The following is a 25,358-nucleotide window of genomic DNA, read 5'->3' as shown; positions in this document are numbered from 1 at the left end:
TTGAAGTGGAAGTAAGAACCATCATATGTGATACTATCCGTGGGAAGCATTAAAGATAAAAAAAAAGTTATGATCTCAACCATTTTCTGTTCTAAGGGGTGGACTGACATGGAGGAGGATAATTGAACCAAAATGGTTATCAGCAGGTCGCGTAAACACATTTATTTTGTTTCAATCAATGTATTATACGGTAAGTAACATAATGCGACAAATGTTTTCCTCTCAGAATTTGACTAAACAAATGTCCACTAAATGTTTGAATCTGGTTTTTCTTTTTCTTTTTTTTTTTGCGGATTTCAAAGCCTGATGAGCACTTTGGTTCTATACTATTGTTTCATTCCAAATTATTTTACTATGCAAATCTGTTATAGAATTGTTGCCTTGTCATAGTAGATTTTATTAATATCATCTTTGTTTATTGCTATATGAAGAAGGAAATCCAGTCAATAACAGTTTGAAAGACTGTTGAATTTTTATAAATTCAATTGTTCTCAATATAATCGCTAGAAAGCATGATAGACCACAAAAGATGTTACAATTTCAACCATTTTCTTTTCTAGAAAGAGTGGACTAACATGGGGGGGGGGGGGGGGGTCAAATGAATTAAAATGGCAGGCTGCGTAAAATACGTTTATATTTTGTCAATCAATGTGTTATAGGGTAAGTAATATACTGCGGCAAATGTTTACCCCTCTTAATTTGACAAAAAGATGTCCACTTAAAGTTTAGATTCCGGTTTTTCTCTTTTTTCGCAAATGCTCAATCATGATGAGCACTTTGGTTCAAAACTTTTGTTTCCTGCTAAAATATTTTACTTTATAAATATGTGATACAATATAAACGGTTATTCAAAAAAAGACTCTTGGTCTCTTTTTAAACATTCTTGCATCTGGTCAATCAGATGTGTATTCTTAAAAACTCTGAAGATCATCTAAAATCAGAATTTTTAGTTTTTTTACGCTGTACACGTCTTTAACCAATGTTTAATTGAAAAATCTACTAAATCTTCTCATAGGACATTGTTTTTTTTTTTTGTAAAATTGGAGTCGTGGATACAAATCACTTGTTTAATGTTATAATATCTTACTTGATGAAGAACCAAATCTTCTCATAGGACTTGCTTTTACTGCAAAAAAGGTAATCGTAGATATAATTTCCTTGTTTAAGGCTTATATTATCTTACTTTTTGAAGAACCACACAGATTCCTAAAACAAATTCAAATTCAAATAGTCAAATTGCTTGACTTAATGATGACAACATATATGTTGCGTTTGGTGAATTGATATTTCAACAAGCAGTCGAATTGGTACGTATTGTGCACCCCTACTGGCCGATTTGTTTTGTACTCATATGAAGCAAATTTCACAGAGAGAAAAAGCATCTGCAAAGCTCTTTAGTTCATTTGGTTTAGTGTAATTTCAGATATATTGTTCATGCCCTGTCAATTGATAATCTAGATTTTAATGAATGATTCGTATACATATATATATATATATATATATATATATATATGCCAGTAAATCTATATTAACGATATTACTGATATTAACGAAACAAGGTGTGTTTCTTGTCATGGTCCTTTCGTTTTGAAACTGACAATAGACAGACTAAATATATGACTAAATATATGACAACCGTAGTGCTTTCAACTCCACAATTGTTTACTTCACATTTTCAGCAATATCAAGCCCTCTGTCCCATTGTAAAGCGTATAATGTCACAATTAATTTGTAACGCTCGTGTATGTTCACACTTCATTACCAGGGATGTGCTTCTAACACAAAAACAGCTCAAACAGATTTATGACGAAGAACAACTGAAATCGACACTATATAAGTTTAACGGGCACAATCAGGAATGGGTTAACGTATACGAAGTGTCTGGCTCTCAACCCAATAATCACATGTTTTCGAGGTCTTTGTCGTCGGTTCTAAAAATTCACCGATTGTTTCCTTTTCCGACATTTTGATTGAAAGATGATTCGTATGGCGGGTGAAAAATGCAAAGCAGCCAAGACGCTTACCCTGTCGATGGGTCTGGTCTCCCTCCTGTTGGAGTTTATGCGATTCCTTCTTTGTATCTTTGTATCTTCTTAATGGATTGATAAGGAAAATGTGTACTGCTATAATGAGCACTGACATTATTTATAAAGTTTCCTGCTGATAAACTTATTTATTGCATCTGTTGCAATGAAATATCATGATTTCCCAGTTGATTAAAAACCGATTTTTCACATGTAAAATAAACCTGATATTTTTTAACTCCTCTGACGCCACACAACAATGTGTGTTGTAGATGAGGTTGAATAAAAACAAATTGAGAATGCGTAACAAAATATAGTTCCTGTATCTTATTCTTTGTATCTATTAAAAAGCCCATGGTCAATGTAATAACAAAACTAGCTAATAAAAAAAATCAAATATCGAAATAAATTCAACTCGTGACAAAACAACACTGACAATTAACTCTTGCACTACGCACCTTCGTTAAACTATTCTTTTTATGTCCCTTTGCCCACATAGCTCCTACTTTTTCTATGTATTTAAATATATCCTTTTTGTGTTTGACTATTCCTGATGAAGGTACATTCAGAAAAGAGCTTCTGATGCACGAAATATATATAGTGTTTTTCTTTAAATTAATATCTGTGAAATAAATACTGTAGCACTGAAGAAATGATCACTGAAGTCGTCAAATACATATTTTATTATACTGTATACCCACAATTCTTTTTTGTGACGTAAACGGGTTAGCAACAATAATAGTAATTACTTCTTTCATATTTCTTGATACATTTTGCTAATTTTTTTGGGTGTGGGGTGTGTGTGGGTAGAGGGGGGGGGGGGGGTGATAATAATAATAAAATGGAACGTTGTCATTACTTATAAAAAATGCTGTGAGATGTGACATTATATTTACCTTTTAAAAAAAATGGACAATTGGAAATATTTCTGTAGCCATCATAGAGAGTCTCATTGTGTAGCAGGTAGCCTATTTGTGATCTAGACCATTAAACATATGTAATGATTCCAACATAGCATGAATGCTTGAAATGAAATCATTTTAGATAGTTGCTAAGTTGACGTTTTCGCTCAGTCAATGAAGTCGTTGTATTCATCTCACTTACTGTAATATGTTAATGCTTCACACACGAGATGTAGGCATGCTACTTTTCAAAAATAGGAAATTGACAATCAGAAATTTGAATCCTCATATTTGTCGAACAATATTTTTATATAAGTTAATGTGTGTATACTCTTGAATTATGTAGTTCGTTTTTGTAATTGGTATAACTAATTCTAGCTCAGTTGATAATAGTTAATTATATTTAATATTTGTAAAGCACCATATTCGTATCAGAAACTCGTATATTACACATAAGATAGATATTTTCTTTTTTCTTGTGTATAAGTTCTTGTGTGTATATCTGCAATAATTTGCGCACAAAAAAATGCCTATAAGATTACTTACTGCTTAAAGACATCTCCATGAAATTCTGAAAATATATTTTCTATGTGCATTATCTATTTCTGAGTGCATCTTATCAAATAAAAAAGAATTGTACACCAAATGTTATGAAAAAAGATTACTTTTTTTCTACCTGCCATCAATCTATAATTCTGTCGTATGTTTGGTTTTTAAAGACACATGTGTATATTTAACTTTTAAGTCGGTGTTTTATAATTATTGTACGATATTATTATTGTAAAAGTGTGACGTCAAAAATATCTTTAATTTCGAAGTAGAACAATAAGTTCAATAAGTTCAATACAGTGGGTATATATATATAGATATATATAGATTATACTTAAATATACTTATAAGGGCAATTATATTTAAACTGTTATATTTACTTTTTAAACTAGGTTTCTGATCAATAGATAACTTAATTCACCGAGTCACATATACTGACATATACCTCACACATTTGTCGACCTTCAAAGTTTGTATGTGTACTGGAACGATGGTATTTCTATGAGGACAAATCAAATGGCAAAATTAGTATGGATAGCAGAACATTACTTAGGTTTACACAAACAATAACAGTTTTCAGGAGACGTATCTGCTTATGTTTCGCCTGTGTAATGTATTGTCAGTTGTATAGTTACCAGAACGAAAAATTCTAGATCAGAGATTGTTTGATTCTATTGCTGAATGGTCCAGTGAAAAATATAAACAATAACTTAAACACTAATGATTATATTCAAATGAACTTAAGAGTTTTGGGGGTTTTTTTTAGGGGGGTTCCTCATTCGTCCATGATGAATCAATATCGAAGTGTACGTCTTGTGCATTAGACTAATACTTTATAATGCTTTGATTACCACTGTGTCTATATCTCTTCTTGGTTGACTGTAAACTCCGAAAGTTATAACTAGCCAATACTACCTGTATGATGACGTCATATACGTCATATACGCTTGTACTGACATCAATGTTTTCCTCCAAATTAAAATAAAGCCTACTGAGAAAATGTATTGCTTGTTAAGATAGCAATAAAAGTTTTATGGTGAACAATGTGTACATTTATTATCGGCTAAACAGAAATTCAAGTATAAGTGATGTTTCAGCTACAGTTTGCTGTTAAGAGAGACCTTATTGAGAAACAACAAAATTTCTAGATTCTTGAACACCAGTAGTTCAACCAACAGCAGGTGATATATTTGGTGCGGGTGAGGAGCCTAGTCAGTGGTTTTCATTTTCTTTTTGTCAATATACCAAATTAATATAACCAGTAGGATTTCCTGTTGAAAAGTTTTGTTAAGAAATGTTGTTGAGAACGGCACATGGGAATATGATTACAGCTACCGTGGCGGCGTTTTTATTGACTTTACCCATATTTATTCATTTTTAACTTATTTATTTTGAGCGTCAATGTTGTGTTTCATGTAGACAAAACACGCTTGAGTCACGTTAATCAATATGTCTGTGTGTGTTTTGCACACACAATATTGTCAATATAATGGAACTATAAACAACTTTCATACAAGTGGGAGGATTAGATAGCTATAAAACCAGGTTTTACCCACCGTTTTCTTTGGAAATTGTCTGTACCAAGTCCGGAATATGACATTTGTTTTCCATTTGTCCGTTGGTTGACATAATCGAGAGGTAAGGTGTTAAAGGTTTAATGCATATCCCTTTTTAAATTTAACTTGGAGTTCAGGTTTTGGTAGATACATTTTTTGTCTGGCCTGGCGTACTGATTAGTAACCTGGTATCTTTGATAAATCTTTTAATAAACTTTTACATACAACATTAAATAAATAATTAAACAAAATACACAAATAACTTATTGATATATTGCACTCTATAAGAATGTGTTGCAATGTATATGATGGCACCAATTGCTAGTAGGCTTTTTTATGAGCTTTTGTTTAATGGTTTTCCTCTAAGATTAAACCTCTTATAATGATATTTACATTATTCGTAAGCATTGAAAAACATAGATAAAAATATGTTAGCTTAAAATGAAAAAAAAACTTTACTTCTTTTAACATTTAACAACATTTTAATAGTGAGGTTTAATTCTGTAGAATCGTTATTTCAGTGAATTGTATTTTAAGTGATCTATGTACAGATGAACATATATATACATATTTAAATAAATGTACAGTTCTGACAACAAAACATTTCCTAATTGTTTAACAGAAAACTGCCGTTAATTTGACATGAAGGTTTGAACAACCCGTCTTGTTATTCTGTTATATACAGATTAACAGATATACAGTTTTACTTTTGCTGTGTTGAGTAAATCTGTAATACTACCCTAATTATATATTATGTCATATGTGTTTAATATCGCGTCAAAATATATACAGTTTTACTTGGCTATTTTGGGCAATTCTCAAATATTACTCTAATGAAATATATTAATATATGCGTGCAATATCGCGTCAAAATACGTAGTTTTAACCTTCGAAATGTTGAGCAAGTCCCTTATATAACTATAATTAAATATAATGTCATATTGTGCTATATCACGTCAAAATATCTACATAAAATCTATTTTATTTAAAAATGAAGCATTTTGCCTATTCCTAATCCAACAGATTGTAAGTAAATGTTAATTTATTTTTGAATACACCAAAATGAAAATAACGTTATGCATTTAGTACAAGGTCAATCGTTTAGGATGTTGCTCTCTTTTCACTAAGTTTAATGTCCATTTTTAAAAAAAGGTTTCCCTGAATGCATAATATTCTCAAAGTGGCAAGGAAAAAATACTAAAATTACCATGGACTTTTGGTGTTATTTTAACTTTTGCAAGTGACCAAAATAATATTATAGACCCTGATAATGTGATAGGCTGTTCATTGCAATCTATCTGTTATATTAGTTGAAATAATGATGCGTTTGGTTTTGTCAGTTTTTAAGGACTAACCCCTTTCGAATTTACCTTGGAGTTCGGTATTTTTGTAAAATTCATGCAAAATTACATAGATTCCATAATAAGTTTTACGTTTTCATTCTATACGGCAAATAGATCGCATTTTCAAATCAGTATTTGAAGCAGAAGTCACATAGTTTATACTATGGGTGAATCCGGTATAAATTCCCTTTATTTGATAGTATAATCTATAGTTACCTATTATGGGTATATGTTTGTTTTTCTATACTGAAACTGTATTCTCACAAGTACAAACATCCTTATACAATGCTTTACGATAAATAATAAATGCACTTATCAAGTTACAAGTTCATTCATAAATCTGACCGGAAATGTCACAAGAGAGGGATGGCCACATTTCAAATATTGTACATAGTAATATTATCACGTTGTCATCTTTCCATGGGAATTATATCACCCGTTGCGTTTTTTTTTTGGAATGGACAGTCGTGTAAACGTCAGGATATATTACCAGTTGTCATTCCATATCCAATTCAGTGTGTTGGATTTCTTGGTGTAAACTGGAATCTCATTTTGGTAGCAGGAGCAACATTAACACCATAGTCTAATTTTAGATCTTCTCCGACATATTGTATTTGATAACTTTGAAGTATCTAAAAATAAAATCAAAATTCACAGTTGTTTCATTTTTTCACTGAAAATCATATGGTACGGGAAATGACACACGTTTATGTGTGCGAGGCGAAAGGGAAAATTCAGGCTTAAAATAACTTTAATGCGTGTGGTTATAGCTTTAATTCTAAAACAAAATACTCAATAGTTTCATGTTTTCTAAAACTTCAAATACATAGCTTTAAAATTTATCATAGTTTTTCATATACAGCTTATCTATTTTGATACCAAAAGCTTTGCTTAGATCCTCAAACTTCAAACAATTATAACCGCATTATGATGAAACATTGGAATAGTTTGTGAATACTTCTTATGCTGTATTTTTTTTGTGTTTTTTGTTAATTATGGCGCAAATACTTAATACGGCAAAATTTTTATATCAAAATTACCTTAACAACTGCAAGAAATGTCTCTTGTTCAGCAAACCGTCGTCCTATGCAGGATCTTTGTCCTACGCCAAATGGTATTGCGGCAAATGGATGAATTTCCTTTCTATTTACGTTATCTCTCAACCATCGTTCTGGCTTAAAGGAATGAGCATCTTTAAAGTTGACTTCATCCAGCATCGATTGTTCCCAGTGAACTGCAACAGTTGTCTGTAGTAATTGTAAATTTTAGTATTTTCAATCATACTTTATTAATAATCTTAATGCAATATTAACGAATACATGTGTTTTACAAACAAATCATGAACTTGGATAACTTGATAATTCGTTTGTACTGTACGACAAATAAAAAATGACATTTGCCATGCTCTAAACCAAAACATTGCAAGTTAGTAAAATGTTTGATATTCATTTTGGTGTATAAGGAAAAACAAACAAACATCGTAACAAAGACGGAACCTGCCATGTCATCCAAAACTATCTTTATCGATCAGCGAATGTATTTTGGAGTCATCAAATTATCCCTTCTAATTATGTTCGTGCTAATGAAAAAGTTAGGATTACGTTCATTGACCTACTTATTGAATAATTTTAATAATAATACTTTTTGATTTTCAGGTTCAAGGGGCCAATATCATACCTTCTCCCTTGATAAGAAGGACCCTTTGACACCAAGAATCAACCAGTAATGTTGGGTATACAAACAAATCGTAGCATGCAAACCATAAGGAACCTAAACAGATTCGTTACACCGTCAACCGCATTAGAAACATGCATATTTACAATGTTTTTATAAGCATACCTACCCCAGCAGGTATATGATAGCCCCGTAGATTAATATCCTGTGTCAGTCTTCTAATAGTTCCACCAGCTACTGGCAGCAATCTAAAAATCAGTTAAAATATAGTGTCTAATTTGTGTCATTCTTAATACTGGTTTTGTTTAAACAATTGCCGAACGTTAATTGAATGTTTTATTTTTGATATAGGTTATGTTGAAACTATTCCATATAACATGCAACGGATTTTACGATTATCGAATATAAACATTTGATTTGAACTAATTCTTTAGTAATATTTTCAGCCATTGATACATTGCAGAAGTAGTTTTTTCTATACAGATTTGTTTACCGATTAGTTAATTGATTGATTAATTACCTATGAACTTCTTTGTCCACTGCTTTTAAGTAAGTCATTTGTTGTAGGTTGTCGATAGACAATGTCTTGTCAATGTGTCTTGAAATTTCTTCGTGGAGCTTTTCTTGGACATCAGGATGTGTTCCCAATAAATATAACATATAGGCTATGTGATGACTTGTCTACAAAATATAACTTATGTGTTGTTGAAAACAGTCGATTAACATGATCGTGTATTAAATGTTTGGTAACTTTTGTATTCATCTTGTTTCTTGTTCATTAAGGATATATTTTTAGCTGTTACTCATATATTATTGTAATTAATTTTCATATAATACATCGTTTGGTCAGTCACATGGGATTCCTTTCAATTTTTTTTATCATTATTAACTGCAATTACGCAATAAATTACGTATAATTTATTTCAATATTTTGAAACTTTCAAATAGTGAAGTTTCTTTGTAAAGAAATGGAAAGTTTTAGTGACTGGTCACCTTTCAACATCACTACGTTACAATGAATAAATTTTAAATATAAGTTTTTTAGATTTTAGATAGTATATTAAACTTACTGTGTCGACTCCTACTAATATGAATTCACTAATGACTTTGAAAACTTCTTCCTCTGTTAGAGAAGACTTGCTCATTAGATAAGGAATGAGATCGCCATTCTCCCCATCTACTTCTGTACCGTCTTTTGATCGTTCTTCCATTTCTTTTAAAGCTTGTTTTGAGTATTTATTTGCCATTCTGTAAATAATTATTCTCAGAGTAAAACTACATAAAAAGCAACACCTATTATTTGCAAAGCAATTAACGATTTGACAATCTGTTCTTCTTAATGGTAAAACCTACGATTTTGACAGTATAATTTGAAAAAAAATAAAAGTTGTTATGTATATCAATGTGTATAAAACATTTACAAAAGCGGAATATCGAAAAAATTTGCTATTAACCGTCAGCTTGTTTCAATTTTGTCAAAATAAGCTCAAAAATATTGTTGATCCGTATTGTCTTACAAATATTTTACCTATTGTTTGGTATATATGCATGAGACCTTTGATATGACATCAGTTGGAGATTGAATGTGCATGTGCTAAGCATGTACAGTTATTGGAAAGAAAGAATGTCATAGATGAAAATATAGAACTAGGAATGAAGAGCGATTTCGTTGATTGATTCGTCCTACAAATAATGAATGATGCTTAACATATAGTGAGTTCCAAATGGTGAAATTGAAGTCATCCTTTCGTAAATTTTACGGACGCCATCACGAGTTGGTTGACCGTTATGGAATATCCGTTTCACAGATGATAGCGGATATGTTCCTAATGTCGTAACTACAATCCAGTTCCCTTTTCACGAATGTGACCTACCGAATTAAACTTTTTACCGGGTTTGTACTAACATGAGCAACACGACGGGTGCCACATGTGGAGCAGGATCTGCTTACCCTCTCGGAGTACCTGAGATCACCCCCAGTTTTTCGTGGGGTTCGTGTTGCTTAGTCTTTAGTTTTCTATGTTGTGTTTTGTGTACTATTGTTTGTCTGTTGGTCTTTTTCTTTTTTAGTCATAGCGTGGTCAGTTTATTCTCGATTTATGAGTTTGAATGTCCCTCTGGTATCTTTCGCCCCTCTTTTGTAATCCATGAAATGAAATCAAACAGACTTACGAAAGTCCTCATTATAGTATTGTATGTTCTTTCATTCGAATTTTTTTTATATTGCAGATCATCTCGAAAATTTATCGGATGGCGTCTAGTCCTAAACTACGCACGAATGTTGATACTTTATAACAATTCCATGAATTGTTTACTTTTGTCATATTGATAAATGTTTATCAGGAAATTTGCAGCTCATAATGGTCGCATTGATCTAACAATACGGTGTTGACACTTTAACTCATTTACCCGTTTCAGTAACTGTAAAGATAATGATCAGAAATGAAAATGAAAGTACTTGATCCTTAGTTAATAGGTTTTTTTTAAATAATTGATGATATTGCTGTCTCATGTATATCCACCTTTATATCTTTCTTTTCAAGGGAACAAAGAAAACGAAAAAAATTGAAGTAATATAGTTTCTAAATTACAAAATCAATATCCTCATCAATTAACTACTTTTCCGTTTCAAAATATCTTTAAACGATGCACTCTACTCTCGGGGAAAATAACGCTCCTCTATATAAAACATGTATTTGAAGTTATACATACTCTTTTACAAAAATCTTTGCCTTCACAAACTCTTTGTATGAGGGCGTCTCAAATAGTTTGTAAAATGGAAGTCTCCTAAATTCGTTATGTGTTGTGTCCATAATTACACGAACATAATATAGGAACTGTCTTGCTTCAGCATTCTCCTCCTTACTCAATAACAGATCAAATCTTTTATTGAAGCACACTAAACCAATACCTGTAAGAAAGAGTAAAATATTATCATGATTATTATGAACAAATTTTGAATGTTTTATACAGTAAATATCCGTAATGCTCCTGACCAAACTGCGGCAATTTAACAATATCCTTTAATATCATGAAAAATGAATAGATCTGTATAGATCACCAAAAATCAGAGAAAAAAAGAATTTTAAATATTAAACAAAATAACAATATTTTTTTAGGTTACAAATCGGGACAAAAGAATGACATTTATCATTTGATGGGGAATTACACCAAATAACCTTCACAATATCAGTTGTCAAATGAAAAATGCTTACTGATGATGAATATTTGTTATCCAAATTTTTTTTGAAATTTTTTTTTATCATCTTATATAGTCCTGTTCTACACTGTAGACGTGTGAGGGGATTTGGCGTACACAAAGAGTCTGATATATTCCATACCTGTCAAAAGCTATATATAGCAGGGAATAAAGCACCAGAGGACGGTTAGTTTTAAAATGCCATATTCATGACAGCAAAAGAAACCGAAAGAAAATATGAAAGATCAAATGTTTTTTAAGATGCAAAAATTTCAAATGACAAGTCATATCAAAACTCATAAAAATACTTATTGAAATTCTTTGAAGAAGGAACTAAACAACAGCATAGTTCCTGATTTAATTAATTTCTAAAGGTCTTAAGTAGAGTTTTAGCGATTCACCCACATTCAGATCATTATATATGAAGCTCGCAATGGTCCTTAAAATATGCTGTGAAACAATTCGTAGTATACAAACGTAAGACAACTCAATAGTAACTTCAAGGCTCCTGACTAACTGCACACACATAACCATGAAGTGCGTTTATTGCTTACATCTACGGAGAGTTTTGTCATTGACAATCATACCACTTCTTCTTATTTTTAAATTAAACTAGTCTTTCCAGTACTTCTTATTGGAGTGATAATTAACATTTACTAAACATGAACTTACCTTCCGTTGCAAATTTTGTGAGATCACTGCGAATATCTTCTACAATGCCATTTACACATTTGGTACGCGAGAATTTTTCTACAAGTTCGTCTGCAACCTTTGACTGTTCATCAAAATAAGCAGCCACTGCCTTTGGTCGTAGCATTTTTTGTTGAAACGTACTTCGAAGCTTTTGCCATGTTTCATTTTGACTATAAAAAAGAAAAAGTAGCAAGCATTAATATAAAAGCGGCTGACATCTAAAAATCTTAGCAAGTTGCCATCTATCCAAAATGTATATCATTGATATTAGCACAAAAGAGGGACGAAAGATACCAGAGGGACAATCAAACTCATAGATCGAAAACAAACTGACAACGCCATGGCCAAAAATAAAAAGACAAACAGACAAATAATAGTACAGATGACACAACATAGAAAACTAAAGACTAAGAAACACGAAACCCACCAAAAACTGGGGATGATCTCAGGTGCTCCGGAAGGGTAAGCAGATCCTGCTCGACATGTGGTACCCGTCGTGTTGCTTATGTTATTACAAATCCGGTATATAGTCTAATTCGGTAGGTCACATTCGTGAAAAGGGAAGGGTATTGTAGTTACAACATAAGGAATATATCCGATATCATCTGTGAAACGGTTATTCCATAACGGTCAACCAACTCGTGATGGCGTCCGTAAAATTTACGAAAGGATGATTTCAACTTCACCATTTGGAACTCTTGCTTTAATAGCTTCCTTGTGATCAGCAATCCTCTATTAAGGAAATCATGATAGGAAATACAAGCCCGGAAATATCGTATCAATTGGGAGATATATACTCCGTATGCAGGCGCTGCTGGAATGTTGCTACATAGAAATGGGAAGTTCACAATTGGGAAGCTGAAATCATCTCTTTTGTCGTAACGTTTTGTTTTCAACCGACCCTCATTGTCAATTTCTAGATGTAAGTCAAGATATGAGGCAGACTTAACTGTATCTGTAGTATCCTTTATCTCTAGTTCGATGGGATAGATTCGTTCAACATAATCACCAAATTTTGTATTATTTAGTGAGAGAACATCATCTATATAGCGGAACGTAAAGTTAAAGGATATTGCCCACTTCTTATCTTTCTTCCTAAGAAGTTCCTGTATAAAGTCAGCCTCATTATAATAAAGAAACAAGTCGGTAGGAAGAGGGGCACAGTTGGTTCCCATTGGAATTCCGAGTCTGTTGAAAAAAAATTCCTCCAAACGTAACAAATATGTTGTCAATCAAGAAATCAAGCATCTGGGTAATGTCAGTTTCAGAGAATTTTTTGTTTGAATCAAAGTGATTATTTACAAAGAAGGATTTATCCCTCCCCAAGACAAGATACTTGTATCTACGTTCGCCATTCTGTTGTCTTAAACGATCAAGATGAAACTATAAAAGTAACAACCTTAAAGATACGTGAAAAAATCTAACAATGGTATTTACAGTAGAGGAAAGATATTTCCTTTCTGATTTTGATAGGGATTTTCCTTATAACAAGTAAAATTACCTGGTTATGATGCCTTGAACATTCCCGTTATACTTTCTATTGTAATGGGTCAAGGTCATGAACGCTTCTCTAATTGGATACTTCCCGTCAGCTCGAAAAACAGTTTCAAAATCATCAGGATCAAAAACATGAACGAACGAGAAGTGAAAAATTCTTTCTTTATATATGTCTCCATATTTTTGCCGGCACATTTCATAAATTTGTGGGGGAGTTTTTCCGTGAAATGCACCTGCAAAACAAAATAATTTTGAACTTCTATATTTTTAAATGTTTATTATTGTATGTTCATATGCAGATTTAAGAGGTGCTCGTAATGATTAAGCTTTGGTGTTCGTTGATAGTTACCTTGATTTGTATTTTTGTGTTTTTGAAAAGGCTTCTTCACTTTGATTTTTGGTAAGATTTTCAACAGTAATATCATTTTTAATATTGTCACTTCGGTGTTTCTTAGATCTCTATGTTTATGACATAATGTTTTGATTATTTCATAGATGAAAAAAAGATTTAACAAGTTTTGTCTTTAATAATTCTTTAATAATTAGATTCATAAAGTCTTTTTCAATATTCAAGGTATAATCTATTGAGAGGTTTTGGCGATTTTGAATCAAATCATACTAAATTGACTAAGTATCATATTTGTTTTTAAATGACTCGGTATAGAACTGACTAGAGAAATCTTTTAATATGGTGGTTCTTAATATAATTATTATTACCACAAGGAAAATGGTTAACTAGTGCTCCGACAAACGGCAGTGATGGCGGACCTGGGATATCTTCAAATGACTTTGCATGCTCAGTTTCATATTCAGGTGCCAAGATGGCTGCCATCGTGGCTTTAAATCGACAACTAACGTATTTACGTATCTGGGAACCAACATATCTTTGACAGCAAGTTGTTGTCATTGTTGATATTTCTGTAATTCAAATATGTAAATTAGTTATACACAATGTTAATTATTCCATGTGAGGAACCTCGTTTGTAATAAATTTGTCTTATTTCTCATTTTTCTTTTCCTATAGTTATTTGATATTATAACAGATCTTTTATAGTCTCGATCTCTTAACGTTGAACTTTTCTAAATTCTGGTAATTTTGTGCTTTGCACATTGCATGAGTTATTGTCTAATTCTGAACACGGAATGTTGACCTCTCGATTTATACTATCATAATATTCTATTTATTCATTATCAATATTATCAATGATCCTACAAGATTTTTTACTGCCCACTGCGAATCATCTTTACTGTAAATGGCATTTTCGGTGGAAGAAAATAAGGGTTGTTTGAATGCAAAGTGAATCCGTTTATAGATCCTTCTTTGATTATTTCCTGGCAGATGATTGGTTAACAGGATTGCTATAAAAGTACCAGAAATGAGAGTGGGTGGGCTGATACAAAGATATTTGCGAGTATAAAAGGAATTCACAGCAAGTATTCTCTCGATCAGACAAAGCATGTAAGTATTTTCCTTTAATCAGACAACGCATGAAAGTATTGTTTTATACCTTGATGTATTATGTGGGAGTAAATTTCAGAATTAGATCCTAATTTGTCGTAGGCTACTTCGATTGACTAAACATGCAATCAACGATAAATAAAAAGAGTTAAAAGAAAAAAAATATTTAACAGCCGACAAGGCTCCTCGGTTACCTTCGGGATTCTTTGATTCTGTATTATTGAGTTTTATTCTATTTGTGACTCTGTTTTAGCACTTATATAGAGCAGGTGCTTTGTTCATTTTTATTGAACGTTCTTCTCCATCTTTTTAACTGTTCTCCTGAGTGAGGTTGAAAAGATAGGCTGACTGATCTAGTTATGCCCGACATATGTTATGTGTTCGTCCCAAGTCACAATGTCCGTTTTTTTTTCTTGATGATTTTGTTTTTTTAACATTTTTGTCCCTGGCAGATCTTTTGGTAGTCTGTGCTACTTTTTATTCAGATGTTGTCTAGAGTGGTTGAGAGCCAAACAGTTGTTATATGCGTGCCCTCTAGCTGTTTTACGTATAAAAATAAGAAGATGTTGTATGATTGCCAATAAGACAACTATGTGGCTTTTAAATTTATAAAGGGTTGCAGTCTAATTGAAGTATACACAACATATTTTTAAATTTATAGTTATACACCCTGTTGTTGAAAATTCCGAAGAACTAAATATTTACTTGTACAAAATAATTTACTACTAGTTTAATTAATGTACTCATCTAATTCAATAAGATGTTAATATGATATAGTATATGTATACCAAAGAATAGAAGCAATTTTTAAACTGGCACTGAATAAAAAAAACATATTTTTCAAAAAATCTTTGGAAAAACTTTGTTATCAACTTCTTTCCAAGTAGTAAGTATACAATTAAGGTAAATGTTTTCTTTTATCTAAACTAACATTTTTTTTTATTATTTAGAATTCTTTGAATTAACTTCTTTATATAAATAATTAATCATGAATTTAACATTAAAAACATTTCAATTACTTTTTTATCGACTTACTTCCTCAGTGTGAAAAACTCCAAATGATTTTGATAATTGTTGGGACCCATAATTATAAGTCTACATTTATTTATATGAAGATACTGGTGATATATGTAACACCAAAGTTCGCTGCACACGAGCTTGTCTTACCAAGTCAAGCGAAGAAAGTTAACTATAAACTCAAAACTGTTATACATCATGTTTATCGTGGTGGTACAGTACGTTGTCAGAATAAAAGGTGGAAGAAAAAATAAAAATAAGTTACTAATAAATTAAAAAAAAAACAAAGTTATGAACGTGTTGCGTTTAAAATGAAATCAAAAAGACGTGGCGACAAATAATCGATAAATCAACAAACTATACCATCTTGGTATTGAATTAAACAAAACAAAAAAGATTTGAAAATCAATGTTTACTTTTAAAAGTTTAAATCATTGATACAGACATATCACAGCAGGTTACTGAACGTTGATGATCTAAATTAAGTAACCCAGTAATTCACCTGTACGGTCATGAATGAAAACTAGAATATGTCCACCTGCACTGGATTTGTCCCAGGATACATATTTTAACTTATGAAGACCTTGTAATACCTACCTTATGCAAACATTGTAGACATTGAACTTGAACGAGATAAGTAGACATTTAAAGTACAATAACACTTAGAATTTTTGTTATTTATGTAAATCGACAGTAGTTTGAAATTGTTTCCATAATAGGAATAATTAACAGAAGTTTTAAAGTATATCTAAGATTGATGGTTGCTTGCTCAACGTGTTGTGGCAAATATTTTGTGCATTTTCAGGACGAATAAATATCTTGCATTTTAAATTAAACATTTTAATATTAAGCCATTTTAATACATTATTATTAACTTAATGTAAATCAAAATTGCTATAAAATTGTATTTATGGTGGTTTATGGTCTAACTTGATTATTTCAATCTTTGCCAGAATGTATTTTTATCGAGCTATATCAATAATAAAATAGTACAGTTATTAATATCGTACCAAATATTTCAAGTATATATTTCTTTTTTGATAAAAATACAATTTATGCTGATATTTTTACTAGGTCTCCTTTTTAAGTATATCTAAAACGTATATATAGAGCATTTTTGGGTGAGTTAAAAATATTGCATCTTGACCGATATTTCATTCCATACTCACTTCAAATTTCGTAGGCACAAGAGAGGTTCCGAGAAAACAATATTCGCCTACAGACAGACAAGAGATAAACAAGATGGCAGAAATGGATATTGTGTCGTTACTAAAAACTTCAGAACTGCAGGAATTGACGAAGTATCTTCAATGTTGGTGACATATTTGATACTACATCATAAAAGGGTTATTAGTCGAATATGGTACCGACTATGTGCTAATACTTTGTCAGAACTATAGATTTATTCATTTAAATGAAAATATTGAGAAATTAAATGCATGTTTATATCTATGTTCGAAATTTTTAGTGACAATCCATATTGTTTGAAGAAACACATTTTAGACACCGGAGCATCAAAAAAGTATAGGAAACAGTATTTGTTTAATCAAAACAATTGTCCATGCGGTACTTTATTTTTACCGCGAAACATAAAACTCATAATTGTTTATCCTCTCGATTGAAAAAAAGACATAACTTTTGGATGGTTAAAGTAAATCTACCAAATTGAAGTTAGAATATACACTTTGCTCATTAAAATTATGTAGAACTTTATAATCACTTTGATAAGCAGTACTTTATTTTTCTCTCTGTTTTGTCTAAGGGAAATCTAGAAAATTATATGAAAACAATAATGTGATTAAAGAAGACCTTTTTGTTAAATAAACTGAATGTGACTTTTTTCCTTTGTAATACTGGTTATTTCAAGCATTCCTGTCATAATCAGTTCAATAGTTTGAGAAAAATCTAGTAAAATGTAAAATGAGATCTACAGCGATTCGAGCAAAATTTCTTCGAAAAATCCAAACCAAGCCGCATCATGATAGAATATAGTGTGGACCAATAAATGATCAAATATTTATCTCGTCTGCCTACAAACAGTTGAATATGATACAAAAGATGACTTTAGGATGATAAATACTACTAATGGACCTCTTTGTCTTCCTTATAAGGTCTCTTTTGGTCCATTTATACCTCTAATTTCCTCAAAATTTCAACTTTTTAGGCCAATAAATAAAAATTTTAGGGTAACTGTCACTCATTTATGATAGAAATGTTATAATAAATGATTAATTGAAGTATTCAAGCTGAATGAACTATCCGTATAAAAGTTTACTGTCTCCAAGGAGGTTTCGATAAGTCCTTACGTAAAACTTAAATTTACGCCGCGTTCCAGAGAGGGACATAAAAAGCTTCTCTTTTGGTGAATAATTTGTTGTTACTGCTTTAAAAATAATTTCATTTACTTAAAACTATATATTTATTAAAGTATTTCTTAGGAAAATTTTTCTAGTATAGCAGAATATAAGAAATAAGGGGAAAGAGCTCCCCAAAGCTCTAAGTATGGCTTGTTCTGTCAACTAATATTCATGGTAAAGTCCTATTTCAAGGAAATTTTCTCATAAAATGTGTTTTGGAGACTCAATCCACTCAGAATATTTCATTATTTGTAATATTTCACTTAAATAGCAAGAAATTTTAACACATGAGAGTACTCACAAGGTCAAATGTGCATGTACAGCTTCCCATATTAGGTGTAATATCACCATTGATTTTCCCCTATTAGTCTTTGTTAAATTTGCACTTTTCAAAAAATTGTGCAGAATTTATCTTTGTTTCAAATAAAGAAATACTTGGCATGAGTAAAGTTTTATCCTGTCCAGTACTTTAGAAAAATTTCACATAACATTTCATTGCATATAAGAAAATAACCATCACTGGAAGTTAATCAATCAAATTTTCCCCCCTTTTTAACCTGTGTACAAGCTTTAGTAACCATGTAACCTCAAGTTTCCAAAATATTCTATAGAAACCCCAAATAAAAAAATAATGGTGATTTGAAATACCCAAGATATATGTTTATGACCCAGAAATGTTTTACTGCAATGAAATGTAGGATCAATTACCTACAACTGTCAAATTCAAGGGAATATTTTTTTTCGACCTATTTTCGTATGCAACCGGATGATGCAACCGGATGTGACGTACTATGATTTAGTGGTATTACACCTAAATAGAAGCATATATATATAACTCGTTCCACCATAACTGTAAATGAAAAACTGCAAAAAAATGAATTCGAACTTATTTTATAGTCAATTGATACAGTACTTACAATATCAATTGGGACCTTAAACAGATTGAAACTCACCGAAGCAATTGCAACCAAACTTGGCCACAATCATCATTTCGGTATCTAGTTTTAAAATCGTGTTAAATGAACACGCCGGCCAATCATTGGTAAAATATAACATAGAGGGGAAGTGCAGCTATTATATAATATCTTAAAAACCGTTATAGACAGAAAAAAAATATCATGCGGCAAAAAATATTTCGAATTTCAAGATTTACCAATTTTAGTGTTTTCCCCAATATCTTTAAAGCTTGAATAGATAAGACTGAAACAATGAACAACAGACATGATTAGCAACGCAAGATCTACACATGAGTCGAATGATTGAAATCGTCAGTGGTTGTTGCCTTCAAATCACTATTTTAACCATGTTTGAAATGAATAAAGTCGAAATTTGTACAGTGGTACGTTGTCAACGTGTGGGAACCAAAAGAAGGACTTGAACAAATTCATTAAAGCATATAAATAAGACCAAGACCATGCTTCCTTTGATCAATTATTGCGATATAAAAAGAGGTTTGAGATCTAACAATATTAGTCTAACCAGCCACATTATCGTGTGCGCATTTTCAAAGACAGGAAATTTGTCAGTGATTGTCATTTGAAATATCTTAATGTTCCTTTTTATTTGGAGAATGTTGTATTGATGTGACTTTGATTGTTTCTGTTTTATCTATTCACAATTTGTATAGACTCGTGTTAGATTTTGTCTATTGTTGAAGACTGTATGTTACCCTTTAGTTGTCTGATGATGGTTTTTATCGTTGGGTTGCGGTCACGTTGCCTTTTACTCCGAGTCTCCTTTGATCAATACTCATAATAACTTGATTCTACACGAGAAGCTGCTTTATGAAAGCTGCTTTATGAAAGTTTTAAAGTGATTAAGATATAAACGCACTTGCAAGTTGAAAATACTATCTATGTTTCCCCGTCCCACTTTTCACAGACATAGTTCTTCAGTAAAACAGTTTATCATATTTAGTTCAGGTGCTGTAGATGTTACATTTTTAACATTTTTTTTTTTTTTTTTTTTTTTATTACATTTTGAACTTAATATTGTTACCTGTACTAAGTATTCTCAGTGAATAAATTCCACATCATAATTTATTACATGTATGGTTTTGCATATATAATACTCACATTTAAACAAGCGAGGTTTTTTTTATCCAAAAAGAAATAATTCAATATTATTTTGTCTGTTGCCACTTTAAATGCGTGAATTGTTTCGTAATTATCTTAAATGCAAAACTTTTAATATGACATATCTTTAAATACTCTTTTGCACACCGACCATGTCTATAAGTACTCATGTACTAACGAATTTAATAATGATCATGTACTCGCGATCAAACAATATATCTTAAAATTTTGTATAATAAAATGTACCTTACCGCCTACATGTATTCCATACAGTATAAGTCACTGTTATCGGTATCGAAGTAATAGTATACATGTTTTTACTTTACATGACATTCAAAATCACCCAAAGTCAGATGTGCTTAAATTGTTGTATACAAAGACAATTAATAGATACATTTGAAGTTAAAATTCAAGTTTATAGCTTTCTAAATAGTAAACTCATCTTTGCTTAAAATCTTTTCATTGTTATACGAATAAAAAAAAAGATTTAGTGTGTCATGCAAGACAATCACTATCAGACATTTATGTAATAAAAGAAAAAGAAATCAAAACGTGAAAGATTCCCCTACAAGTTGTCTGATGTAATCTACACGCGGAGCAGAAAATATTGATCCCTGAATACTGTGAAACTGTGTTCACTTCCGACTTGTCGGAGAGCTGAGGTTATATATCGATTACTGTTTGTCCTATTTCCCTGCCATGTTGATTTACCTCCTTTTAATGTTGTTTCTGGTGTCGCGGTCAACAACCAAAAAAAATGTCAATACATTTATATTACATAATTACTGGTACATTTATAAAAACCGATGATAAACAGTTACATTATTCCGAATCATAAATCATGAATAGCAGAATCTTATAAATTTTTCAGATATTAAACACATTGAACTGACATCAAAAATGTAAATTTCAGTTAATTGTTGTGTTTTACTAGTAATTGCCTGTGTTACAAATGTGTCAAAATTGTTGTGTTCTAAAAACAAAACGATTTGTTTTAGCCATTTTAATTGCGTCAATTCCCTAATTTTATTTTATGTTGTTTTTATTCTTTTCTTATTTTAATTTGTTCTTATTCTATTCTTATTCTTTATCTATTCTTATGTATTTATTCGTATTCTAATTTTCATTATAAATGTTATTATTACGTTTGCCTTTTTGTCTTTAAATTTTTTATAATTACATTCAACGTTATATAAAATACAAATTTTTCTGTATGTTGAACATGAATATGACTATAAATTAGATTTACTCTGGTAGTGCCTTTGTCCTTGGTATGATTAACGAGACGTATAATTATATATATATATAATATTATATAACTCTGGTATTAATTTGTCACATTTAGTAAATATATATCGCTTACTTAGTAATTATTGTAAGAAAGTTCATCTTGCATTAAATCGTCCGTACATAATATTGATTTTTCAAATAATAAAACACATGTCTATGTACCCTCAATTACATGTATTCGTAATATAATATTGATTCTATCTGATAATAAATGCACCTTAAAATTTTATAATCCAAAATTTCTTTCAGAAAAAATCCGATTCTGTCTTTAATCAAATCAAATTGTAGGTGTTCTTCACATTGTCAAAATTGTGTCCCGCTTTAATTTAAAGAATAAAAAAGATACTTTTTGCTACCATAACTGGTCTGCTACTACACCTTCATTATCATTATCCTTCACATCAATTAAAGAACGACATGCATTATATTTCACTGTGTCTCGAGTATGTAAAATGTTAAGTAGTTTACCAATACTGAAGAAACGTTCTGTAATTATCCGCTTTGAGATATTGTCTTATTACGTCGATTTTCGTTATTCTGTCAACAAGTTTCTAGTTTAAGACAACAGGAACTAATGAATACATTTATGTCTTAGACATTACAGACGAATTTTACAATAACCTAAGGTTATTGTGCAAAAATTCTGCCATTTACCGGAATAAAAATGATCTTTAACAGCAAAACGAAACAGGAAACAAATAAGAGTAGACACGTTCATCCAAGCGCCATGAATAAGAATTAATAACAATTATTTAAGCACCACGAATGAAAATTACACGCGGTTATTTAATCGCAACGAATGAAAGTAGACACGGTCATCCAAACGCCACGAATAAAATATAAGAACTATTATTTAAACGCCACGAATAAAAAAAAGTATTGTTATCTAAGCGCCGCGAATAAAAAGTCGACACGGTTATTTAAGCGCCACGATTAAAAAAACACGGTTATCTAATCGCCTCGAAAAAAAGTAGACACGGTTATCTAAGCGCCATTTCAATTGTCTGATGGAACTAAAATATTTAACAATTTAACAACAATTACAATAAAACATTTAATTCTAATAACATAATGTCGATAACAAACGCGCAGGGTTCTTGTCAGAATATTTTCACTGGGACTAACTACGGACCCGTTGGCGTATTTTCTTCTCATCTTCAAATTCGTTCAGTGTTAAAAGTTAAAAAAAATGCCGAAGACACTTTATACCACAAAAATAAAAGGCAACAGGAAATGGTATTTTACAGAACTGTCGGCACAAAATTGTCCAATGCAGTTGATTTGAGCTTTAATTTTACAAAACATTTGCAGAAAACTGATGTATTCATGAGCAATCCTTTAACTAAACAAAGACAAAAGTTAAAAGTTACTTACAATTAATATAAATTTTGTAAATGTTTCAGTAATTTATGAAAAGGAAATAATTACAGTAAATTTCCAAAACATTGGGCATACTGGGACATAGTGAAGGTGTCACCCTGTAAGATGGTACCAAAGGTACGTGGTTTTCTAGAAAAGGGACATTGACAATCTGGAGAGAAATCGTCGCGTATTGTTATTTTTCTATTTGTTTGTTTATCAAATTGTTAGTTAAATATCAATATTGAAAAGAAAAGACAATTTCTTGTTGTAAGTAGTACATCTATTCAAATAAAATAGTTATGCATTATATTCATTTACTGAAAGCAAAAATATCATCATATTAATACTTCATTTAATGTAGATACAATTCGCTACTACTACTTTATCATGTATAAAACTTGTACTTAATATTCTTTGTAAACACGAAAAATGTGTTCACTACTATATTAATCTAGAATAATAAATATACCTGACTTACGTTTATACAGAAAATAATCCGTATGAATGAAATAGTTTGATCAATTTTACAATTTTGATATACTCGATAAAACTAAAAGTAGACTGTAGAATGGTATACTGCCTGTATTTCATTAGGTGTATTATCCAATTTATATATGGATATATACATAATTATCATAATAATCCTCCAATCATAGATTTTCATTTCATTACTGACTATTATTTTCTTAAATCATCATAATCATATGCTATGTTGCACAGCAAAAAAGGTACCGCCTACTTTGAATTTATTAACATGTTTTCCAAGAAAGTTCAACCCACATATAGTGCTCATGTTCCAATTCATTTTCGATAGAACAATGTACGGTTGTATCGAACGTGTATTAATAAGAGGCGGCAACAACAGTTTACAGATGTTCATAACCTAAGCCATAGCTTTAGTTTATAAAGTACTTTCAAGGTTATGAATATGAGAGATCATTCAAGGAAAATGATCTTATGTCACTAAATCAAATTATCCTTTAGGTACAAACATAAGTACAGAACATAGAAAATATAGGAGTATACTTTATAATAATGAAAACTGTGGCAAATATCAAACAGTCACTTGTATTTTTACAAAGATTCAGAAATTGGTTTCCTGTGCTATATATTCTAATTTCGGTACCTTCATAATGTTGATAATAAAATTACCTCACATATCTTTACTAACGGTTTAGTAAGGTATTGGGAGTTTCGGTTAATAAATTGTTATGTCACTATAGTCTACCTATTATACGAAATATCATGGTTTGCTATTAATTCTTTAAATAAAAACATTAGCAATCAAACGAGAGATAACTCGAATTTATTCATTTGGCCCCTTCTTACGGTTTGTATATTTCCAAACTGGTTTATTATGTCCATGTCGGTATCGACATTTTCATTTCAATGAACGTAAAATCTAAGTATAACTGTTAAATTAGTAAGTCAGGAATCGTTACCACTCACGTCCTTACACTAAAGCCGCTAAATTTGTATTGATGAAATATTAGCCTGGAAAGACATGGTTTATTCATTAGTTGAAATTGACTTAAAAACTAGCTTTCAGCAACTGCGAGTACTCTGCTTCGGAACCTTGTATTTTTTGTCTCTTTGTAAATATTTCTGTGTGCTCTGTGTCGATTTGTGGATATTTCCAACCGACTGTTACTGTTGTTTGTTCATGTGTTCCATGCTAGGAGACGGTTGAGTAGTCACAAACATGTTTAACCCCGCCACATTCTATATGTCTTGTCCAAAATCATGGGTAATTCAGGGGTTGTTTTCGGTTGCTTTCTGCCATAGATATAAGAAGATGTGGTATGAGTGCCAATGAGACAACTCTCCACCCAAGTCAAATTTTATAAAAGTAAACCATTATAGGTCAAAGTACAGTCTTCAACACGGAGCCTTGGCTCACACCGAACAGCAAGCTATAAAGGGCCCCAAAAATTACTAGTGTAAAACCATTCAAACGGGACAACCAACGGTCTATTCTGTATAAAAAACGAGAAACGAGAAACACGTATGAACCACATCAACAAACGACAACTACTGAACATCAGATTCCTGACTTAGGACAGGTGCAAACAATTGCAGCGGGTTTAAACGTTTTAATGGTACCAAACATTCACCCTTATCTGAAACAATAGTGTAACATCACAACATAGAAAGACACACTATAAAATATCAATTGAAATGGCTTAACTCAATCAAAAGACATATTAACACCAGTGAACATACACTGAACAAATAAATTTGATCTATGATACAATGTAAATACAAAATAAATAATCTTAGGGAAGAATAATAAAAGTAACATGCTGTGAAATGTTAAAAAATTTAAGAAAAACAATATGCTTGAACAAAATATCAGCCATT

At 31.1% G+C, this 25,358-nt stretch overlaps 1 protein-coding gene and 1 long non-coding RNA gene across 5 annotated transcripts; one reads left to right on the top strand and one right to left on the bottom strand.

Annotated features, from left to right (window-relative positions):
* Nucleotides 1-5,220: 5,220 nt before the first annotated feature.
* LOC127706352 (cytochrome P450 10-like) lies at nt 5,221-23,582 on the bottom strand. Of its 4 annotated transcripts, none has more exons than XM_052210923.1 (10): nt 23,476-23,582; nt 14,155-14,355; nt 13,442-13,670; nt 11,920-12,110; nt 10,761-10,959; nt 9,119-9,296; nt 8,569-8,729; nt 8,218-8,296; nt 7,415-7,621; nt 5,221-7,006 (listed from the first exon to the last, which is right to left on the bottom strand). In XM_052210923.1, the coding sequence occupies exons 2-10, from the start codon at nt 14,342-14,344 to the stop codon at nt 6,887-6,889; spliced, it is 1,554 nt and encodes a 517-aa protein (XP_052066883.1). In that variant the 5' UTR covers nt 14,345-14,355; nt 23,476-23,582; the 3' UTR covers nt 5,221-6,886. The 4 variants fall into 4 exon arrangements, with proteins under 4 accessions (XP_052066883.1, XP_052066881.1, XP_052066882.1 ...); XM_052210921.1 differs by lacking the exon at nt 23,476-23,582 and adding an exon at nt 20,346-20,461; XM_052210922.1 differs by lacking the exon at nt 23,476-23,582 and adding an exon at nt 15,916-16,209.
* Nucleotides 14,366-17,764, top strand: LOC127706367 (uncharacterized). The gene is made up of 2 exons (XR_007984437.1): nt 14,366-14,896; nt 17,097-17,764. It is a non-coding gene; the product is annotated as an uncharacterized LOC127706367 (long non-coding RNA).
* Nucleotides 23,583-25,358: the final 1,776 nt, after the last annotated feature.

Source organism: Mytilus californianus, unplaced genomic scaffold (genome assembly GCF_021869535.1).
Source record: "Mytilus californianus isolate M0D057914Y unplaced genomic scaffold, xbMytCali1.0.p SCAF_6, whole genome shotgun sequence".
NCBI classification, from domain to species: Eukaryota; Metazoa; Mollusca; class Bivalvia; order Mytilida; family Mytilidae; genus Mytilus; species Mytilus californianus.
Note: the sequence above shows the minus strand (reverse complement) of the source record. Positions and strands in the feature narration are given on the sequence as shown.